Raw genomic sequence first — 9,193 nt, forward strand, 5'->3', positions numbered from 1 at the left:
TACTATGTATAATGAAGTACGAGATTACAGAAATGAATATGTATTTTAAACGCTCCTCCTTTGGTCCAAGTTGCCCTGAACCCTGTGGAGAGGACACAAGTCATGTGCTTAGACACTATGCCATCTACTCGCAAAAGCCCTGTTGAGGTGCTTGGACAGCCAAGTACACTTTCTTCAGTTTCAGAAAGGAGACGTCAACATGTTCCGCTCTCTTCCATCAACACAGCTAAAGCTACTACTTCCCTACTTTAACTGGCCAATAGTTCGTAAGTACTGATAAGGATGTGTAATAATCTCATGTAATCTCCAAAGGAAAGTTTCATTACTTCTAACCTCAAGATAATCATTTCTGTCTCTTCTTCACCTAAGAATATAAAAAGGGAAAAACGGAATATAGGCCGCTAAAAATCTAAGGAAAATAAAGACTAAAATCTGAGAATGGAATACACAATCTATTTTACTATACTGCTGTAAACCATTGGTATAAAACACAATAACCTGATTGATTCCTCTTGAGACTTTTTGCGGAACAAATGAAAAATCTTACTAAGATAGAAATACAAAAAGACTTCATATGAGAAAAGGGGATAAAACGTGCCAGTCAGACTGGAAAATGGACAGGAATAAACCCTATTAAATAGACGCAAATTCTAATAGTCCAGTTGATTCCACCTTGCTAGGAGATTAGAAAAGTTCCCGGCAATTCACTCTTCTAACTGAAAGCATCCCAGAAAACTAACGTTAAAGCAATTTTACACTCCTTATGTACAATGGCTGGAGGAGCTACAAACTAAAGGAGCTTGCACTGGGTTTTGTTTTTAAAAATTAGACCCATCAACCTCTGTTTACATTTCCCATTTTGATCAAATCATAAGTTACTACACAAAAAAATCTGAAAAATTTTTAAAGATTTGCTTAAGAAAAAAAATTCTACAAAACTAAGAATGAGACCATTCTAAAATCACTATTAAAAACACTTGAAACACTATGATTGAACTAAAAGAATACTAGAGCTTTTAGGGCCAAGGAAATCATCCTTCATCATACTACCTTGCCATCGTGCAGATTTCCACTTTAAAACCCCATTTAAAAGACCTTAAATAATAACCCATCTAAGGCATCATACGTAGAATCTTAAACGGATTGGGAAGAAACGGACAAAACAGAACTTAAGTAAAATGGGATTCTCCAGAATACCTTCTTAGAATATTTAAGGAAAGAAACAAAAAGCAAAAAAAAACCCCTCACAACAAAATCCCAGAACACGAGAGCGTTATGTTTTACCACTATATTCCAAACCATCATGTTGCTCAGGTAAAAACTAAAATTGATTTTGCACCAGTGGGGTCTCTGGTCTGACATTTCACTTTTTAAGTGTTTTGGTTAACACAGCTTAGCAAAGTATACTCAGTTTACTTCATATAATTTGGAACCCAGGGGAAAGAACATTTGCCCTGTCTTCTCCAATCATTCGTTCCTTCACTAATTCGTGTGTTTCAAATAAAATCAACGGGGCAGCAATACATGCAAGTGTCCCACAGGCAAATTAACACATGGTTGTGCCATTTCTCTCTCCGCAAGTTCTCCAGGGTTAAAGCTACAGCGCATTTAACTCCTCGTGTTTCACTTTCCTTTTCACAGAAATCCTCCAGTGGTCCTAACGCAATGAGGGCAGAGGAGGAGAGTGAGCGATCACCAGGGCCACAGGAGTTTGGGATGGAGGAGTCCAGCACGCCTCGCGGGGGCAGACGAGCGTCGTCCGGGCCAGGGCGGGGGGACGCGACTGGCCGCTCCAGCCCCCCACCGGGACCTCGCCCACCGCTCTGCGGGAAGGGACGGACCTGCCCAGACCGGGGTAGGCGCCCCGACTCCGTTTGGCGGGGAAAACCCCACTTCTCAGACCCCGCTCCCCGGCGCCCCCGCAGAGCCCCAAGGGGCCGTTACCTAACTGCCCCGCTGCTCGGCGAGCCCTCGCCCAGGCCGGCCCAGCCCGACCCGGCCCGGGGCCAAAGGGCCGCGCTCCCGGGCACGGCGAGCGCCCGGCGCAGACGCCCCGGGCGCCCGGGCCCCGCCGCGCCAGCCCCAACCGGAGCGCGAGCCCCGGCGGCCCGCCCCAGCCCCTCGCCGCGCCCCCGACCACGCGCCCGGCCCCGCCTCCCGCCGCCCATCCCTCCCTCCATCCCGCCGCCGTGCCCTCCTCCCCACTGCAGCGCCCGCTCCACCTGCCCCGGCGTCCCTCGGGCCGCCCCGCGCCACGACCCCGGCCCTCAGCCCCACGCTCGGCCCCGGGGCGCCGTCGCCACCCGGTCCCCTGCCCCCGGCCCGCGCCGCTACCTTGTAGGAGTCGGTGGCCAGGAGGATGTTGAACTCGGCTTCCGCCGCAGCGTTCATGTCGGGCCGGAGCGTGCGGGCCGCGCGCCGCGGGCTGCCCGGCGCGGCCGCGAGGAGAGGGAGAAATGGGCTTCACCGCGCTCCGTTGCTTAAGTCACCGCTGGCTCGGAGGGGGGGCGGAGGGAGGACCGGGCGGGGAGGCGGGGTCGACGGAGGGCGGGCCCGGAGGCCGTGACGCGCCGGCGCGCTCGCGGTCCGGGCGCTCAGCGGCCTCCTCACGCCGGCGGGGACGCGGGGGCGGGGCGCGGCCGCGCGTGCGCAGCGCGCAGGGGGCGGGGCGGGCGGGAGGACGTGAGGCACGCGCGCTCTCGGAGACGCCCGCTCCGGGAAGCTGGGGGCCCCGGGCTGCCCCGGCCCGCGACCTGGGCCCCCGCCTGCGCTGCACGTCCCCGCCCCGGGAGGCGCGGCGCAGCGCGGGGGGCGGGGCCAGGAGGGGCGGGGCCAGGAGGGGGCGTGGCCGGCCTCGCTCCTCCTGCGATTAGCCGGTTCGCCCGCCCCGCAGACACCTTCCCGTCCTGCCCAGTCCTGGCCGGTGGTCCGAGTCCTCCTGAAGTCACGCCACCCGCCTGGGGGCCGAGGAGCCTCCCCCTGCCCGTCTCCCCGTCCTCGCGCAGCCACTCACCATTGTCTCCGGCTTGGATGAAGGATGGAGCCTTTTGCCTCCATCCCTCCTGTCTTTCCCGATCCTTCTCACCCTGTCTTTAAAAGGCTAGGAGCAGCGGCGAGGAATAAGGTCTGGAGCGCCCCTTTAATTGGACGCGGCGACTCCGCCGTCCTCCGGCTCCATGGCGGAGCTCTTTGATGCTTTGAGGGATGTTGTGACTTTCCCGGAGAAAATAGCCTGCGCCCGGGGTTGAAGTCCGTCCTCACAGATGCTAAGAGGACAAGACCTAATTGAATCTAATAGTGCCCAGAAGTAAACGGCCACGGGCCAAGTCTTGGACAGGGGGCAAAACTGACGTAGCATCCTCATAATCATTACATCTTGGGAAACGGGTCGGCAGCCTCCAAATAGAGAAGCGAGCGAAACGCCGTCTTTTGACTTCACTCAAACGCGGACCATCCATTTGCGCAGTTCTCATACGTGGTTGCATTTTTGCACACAACTGAGATTCCCTTTGTCCACATGGTCAAAAGCTGCTTCCTTTTTTTTTTTTTTTTAATTTTAAGATTTAGGCTTTACAAGCAACCTTTACAAGGAAAAAAAACCAGTTTAATTCAAACTGATAGAGGAACTTTATGGACTGTCCTTTGTTAGTGGAAGTCTCGTTTTATCTGGGGCTACGGTGGGGGGCTGTGAATTGAGAGTCGTCGCAAGAAAACTGAGACCTCTGCGATGAAAAGCAACTTCGGTCCAGAATAGGTCTTGGGGTCAGGACAGATTCTTGACAGTTGCCTCCATCGGTAGTTCGATTCCATACAGGCAAAGATCACAGAAACGGTGAGGCATCTCCAGACACTCCTCGAGGTAGTAAATAATACTAATAGCTTTAGAATTATTTTCACCAACAAGGTTTAAAACAAAAGAGACTTTTTCTGCTTGCCCCTCCCTGTGTCTACTGGGGAAAATTACTTTTAAAAACGTTTAAGTAATGAAATTATTTAAAATTTTTGTATTTTGGGGGATTTTGTTACATTGGTTCAAACAGTGCAATTCAAAAAGGAAAATGATCCTTTTTGTCGCTCTTAATTTGCTGCTTTTCTCTTCATTCCTTTCAGAGTTCCATAACCTATTTTACTTAGACGACCATTCTTTTTGCTTAGCTTCATGGAATCCCCATGTGTATAACTGACCATTGTTCTCTTCAGAGAAAAAGATTAGGATTCTGATTACAAAGTGGACTCTGTTTATGGTAGCATTTTTCTTTTAAAGGCAAAATAAAATTGGATCTTGCAGTCTTTGAGTTGAATTTGTAGTTTTAAGGTGAAAAAGTTTAATATCAGTGCAAGCAAAAACGTTAATATTACATTGGCATTGCCTGTTAAGCATAGAAACAGCCATAACGGCTGCACACATATTAGCAACTTGAACCCTCACAGCAGTCTCTGTGTAAATGAAGGTAAATGAAGTCATGTTACCAAGAGAAAATCTGCATTTGCCTAAGATGGAATTAAGCTCACTCTATAAGTAGCCACATGGTTAGGCAGGACCAGTTTTGTATTAATCGGGGTTTAGAACCATGAAATTATCACCAAATATGGAGCCAAGATTTCATTTTGGAATGGCCTCCCTTGAAAGACGATTTAACAGCTAGCATTTAGTATGTTTATCTAGCAACATGTAAAAGATCTGAGAAACTGTTTCTCATAGGTCTCCACAACGTGACAAATATTGACTAGTACAAAGACTCAGATGAGCCGCCTCACTTTATTCAAAGCCCTGGATTGAGCTACCTTTCCTATGAAACAGCCGGTCAAGCAGGTGTGCTGAGCATCCAGCTCCGTGTTTATGCCCCACAGGGCACTAGGAAAGGCCTGCGTGCCACTCATACATTTGATCAGGCAAAAGTGGGTGTGACTATGTCACTCCTGTTTCCACACACCCTTGGAGACAGCCTTTGGCACACTTTTGTATCTCAAAGTTGCCTCAGATATTGTGACCTGACCTGATTTCACCTCGGTAAACAAGACCAGAGAAGTAGGTGTGGGATTCACTCACCTGCCACTCCTGACAGTGGTCCTACCCATCACCCTCCGGAACTTCCTCTAGTGTTGTCAAGCAGCAACAGTTGTCACAAAGACAAATGTAAAAGAGAAACTTCTCATTAAACTTAGACTTTTTTCTTATTCAAACTTCCATGACTCTTTGGGGACTTCCCAGAGTTCTAATTTCCTACAGAAAAGGCCTCATCTGCAGAAGGACGTGGGTCTCCATGGATCTGATTACCAGCGCTGCCCACCCCTGAAGCAATCTTTAGTGACTCAGTCTGCTGGGGCCTATATGATCACACAGAGACACATAGACAACTGCTGAGTCTTAGCCTAACAGTACGGCAGTGATAGAGGAACTGTAACCCACATACAGCAAGAATTAGCCCACAGACATGGCTTGTTCATGGATAGCCCATTGCAAAATGTTCTTGTCCACTTTCTGTGGCGTCCTTGTGGTCTCGCTGTGCTGCGCTTTCCTAACCGACTACTTGCCAGGGCAGTGCTGGGTTGATCATCTGTTCGGTGTTAAAGTCTCTTCAAATCTCATACCCTGCGGGAAGTCTTCCCGATCTATGTGGGCTGCGTGGCAAGTCTTAATTTTCCCATCTTTATTAGTTGTGGTTTTGTTTTCCATTATATCCAAACATAAATTTTTCTAATTCCAACCAAATGAAATGGGAAACAAAGGTAGAAAGCAAAAAGAAAAGGTTTGAATTCATCTTTAAAAGTAAGGTAATTGTGTATGTACATGTTATGATGCTATGCTTGGGGATTTGGGTATCATAATTACTTATAAATTTTGCTGATGACCTCTTTGTTTAAGATTCAATGGCCAAAACCAATGGCTGAGAGAATGAGACTGTTAGAACTATAAAAAATTGTCAAGATCTTTTAATGCAATATTTTCCTAAGTGAGGTTTGCTTATTATTGATGGTATATGAGATGTATGTCAGTAGTGCCCAGATCAACATTTTTACTTTCAATAATTATGTATTTACTTTTAATGAGTTGTAGAAAAATATAGCTAAAACATAAAACGCAATTTTTCTTGGGAATTATTACTTAGGATGAAGCCAAAGTAGGTGGGCACTCAGACTGATGAACTCTTTTCCTTGCCTTTTCTAACCTATAAGCTATTTCATATCCTCAGCTTAAGACTAGTCTTCTTGAAGAAGGTAAACATGAAAGGCTGCACTCTGTCTGACTACATTCATATGAAATTCTAGAAAGGTAAAACCATCGTGCAAGAAAGCAGATCAGCGATTGTCAGAGGCTCAGATTAAGGGAAGCAGTTGACTGCAAAGGGGCATGAGGAAATTTTGGGGGGTGATGGAAATGATATATGTGCTAATAATTGTACAACTGTATATATTGGTCAAAATTCATTGAATTCTATATTTAAAATTGTTGAATTTTATTGTATATAAATTGTATCTCAATAAAACGAAATAAGAAAACTGGATTTCTTGAAATTACTTAAACTATTTCCCCCTCTTTGCCCATTCTCTTTTCTTATGTTTCCATTTCCTCATTTTATTGTTCTCATCTTATTTTTACATGATTTGGAGATGAGCACCATTTTCCCCTCCTCAGAGGAAGGATAGTGGTTGAGGTTGCTGAACATATATAGAACCCCAATGTCCGAAGGAGTTTCCTTCTGTTGAGAAGGAAGCAGGAAAAGAAAGGGTCCCAATAGGATTCAGTTCAATAGGAAGGAATAAAAACCCAGTCCATACATAGTACTCTGCAAGGAAGCATCAGAGGACTTCAGAAGGAAGTGTCACCTTTATCTTCAGTGCTTTTCTAAGCTGCTATGAAATGACTGGGATCTGGAGTAGGGGGGAGATAAAACAATAGAGGCAGTTAATTTATTATCCCCAATAAATTCAGCAGAGGACTGTGAGATCAATATAAAGTTCCACGTGGATATAACCCTTAACTGCAGGGACAGCTTCTGAGAAACAATCAAGGTCTGGATAAAGATCAGCCAAGCCCCACCCGTGCCCTGTACTTTTCCTATACTGAGAAAACGGGAACTGCTCCACTTGGGAAATCTTAAACTGCGACCTTGCATTCTTTGGTCAGTACCTCCTGCCTTTCTCGTTCCCTCACTCTCCTCTTGAACTTAGCCCTCAAGACTTCTGTCTGTGGCCGAGCATTTGCCCACATGACTTTATTTTCTTCCTTATCTGGACCTGGCCTAGATCCATTCCTTCATAGTGTCAACGTCAGCTCTGGCTCTCTCATGTCCTGGCTGGTCCCCAGATCCTTAGCTTTTATGCTCTTAGAGTATGCAGGCTACTCAGCACATCACACAGACACCGCACAGCCGTGAACTTGCCATCCATAGCAAGGCTGCCTAGTCCATCCTTTTATGTCCCCATTTGGCATTCTTTCCCATTTCGTTCAGCAGTTACTTGAAATGTTTACCTCTCTCCTCACACTCCTTCCTTCCAAATGACTCCCTCACTCTCGGCAGATGATCCAGTTCCCCATGTCAGCAAGAAAAAGCAAGGCCATCAGTGGGAGCTCTCTAAACTACAGCCTGTAGCTATCAGAGCAGAGGTCTGTCCTGTTTAGAGGTCTAGTCTCAGAGCCACGTGTAGTGCCAGGCACGTGGTAAGGGCTGAGGAAATATTTACTGAATGAATGAAGGAGCAACTTCCATCACCAACAAATGCAGGAGGCCTTGTGGTAGATTGTATTGTTCCCCCATATTCACAGTCCCTCTCTATTATATTGTTCCCCCATATTCACAGTCCCTCTTCTACATCCCTGTTCTGTTGAACTCAGGCATGATCATGGAGGTGCTTTGGCCCTGAAATGTGAACTGAGGTGATGTGTGTCACTTCCCACCAGAAGCCTTAAGAGCTCATGCATGGTTTGCCATTCGTTCTTTTCCTTCTGCCACAAAGACTGCAGTATTCCAGATAGGGACTGATGCACGTGCCTAAATCCTGAAATGTGGACAACACAGAACCAAATCGGAGCCAACTAGCATTGGACATGTAGTGCCTCTCTCTCTCTCTCTTTTCTTTTTTTGGTGAGGAAGATTGGCCTTGAGCTAACATCTGTGCCCATCTTCCTCTATTTTTGGTATGTGGGATGCCGCCACAGCATGGCTAGACAAGGAGTGTGTCAGTCTGCGCCTGGCATCTGAACCTGTGAGCCCTGGGCCACTGAAGCAGAGTGCACGAACTTAACCACTATGCCACTGGACCGGCCCCATGTAGTGTCTTTCTTATTGTAAGTCATGGAGATTTAGAGGTTGTTACTACTACGTAACTAGGTTTATCCTGACAGATATAGGCTCTACACAAGTTCTTTTCTTTTTATCTCCAGGCTCAGGGAAGGAGGGATTTCTCCTTCTGCTCCAGGTTAATGCCTCTCACCCGTGTTCTGGATCCCTCCGTCTCCTCCTCACCCAGTCTCCTTGGGTCCCCTTTCCCTCTTCTGAACCTTCAAACTCCCCCTTTCTCTTGACTTCTCCTTGGCATATAAACATATTTGAATCTCTTCCATCTTAAAGAACAAAACCAAAAAAAGCAAGCTTCCTTGTCCAGTTATCACAATCTCTGTCCCCTCTTCCAGAAAAGGAGACCTCCCATCTTTCCTCATCCTACCTGCCTGAATCCATGTGGCGCTAAGACTTTGGCCAGAGAAACTACCAGACTGAATGGTTATATTTCACAGATGTTGGCTAGTAACATCAGTCAAAAGAAAAAAAGTTTCTTGTCTTTTCTTCATTTAGCCATGATCTCTGTTGTTTTTCCCTCTGACACCAGGGGAGGCCGTTTTCTCCAAAGGAAATCTGAACCTATTATTTCATCGTTCCATCTGCCATGGAACTTGGCTGTAGGGCCCCGAAGAAACCATCTGTTGTCTGCCTCAAAATGTATCTAGCCTGGACTAGGTACCTCTTTCTTTCCCGATGGTGAATTTCCTGCTCACCTACAGCACCTGTTAAGCAGAGGCTAGGGAAGATCTTGGATCCCATCTTGCTCCAGGGGTATTAATCATGCTGTCCTGGGGCTATCAGTCCCAAAGAGCTTTGCCCCATTTCTCACAGGAGGCCAAGGGACTCCTCATGCCAAGAAGGGTCCCTGTGGCCTGCTCTGAGATTCAGAATTCTGGAGTTGGGCATGTGAT

General features: G+C 47.3%; 1 protein-coding gene across 2 annotated transcripts in view; it reads right to left on the bottom strand.

The window, feature by feature from the left end:
- NAMPT (nicotinamide phosphoribosyltransferase) overlaps positions 1–2,742 on the bottom strand; it is a 36,135-nt gene extending 33,393 nt beyond the window's left edge. The window contains exon 1 of one of the 2 annotated variants that reach the window (XM_070617164.1): positions 2,335–2,742. In XM_070617164.1, the coding sequence (XP_070473265.1) occupies positions 2,335–2,391 (57 nt within the window). In that variant the 5' untranslated portion in view covers positions 2,392–2,742. The remainder of the gene's footprint in view (positions 1–2,334) is intronic. The other variant, XM_070617166.1, reaches the window with a different exon arrangement.
- Between the last annotated feature and the right edge of the window lie 6,451 nt (positions 2,743–9,193).

This window comes from Equus przewalskii, chromosome 4, assembly GCF_037783145.1.
Source record: "Equus przewalskii isolate Varuska chromosome 4, EquPr2, whole genome shotgun sequence".
Taxonomy (NCBI): domain Eukaryota; kingdom Metazoa; phylum Chordata; class Mammalia; order Perissodactyla; family Equidae; genus Equus; species Equus przewalskii.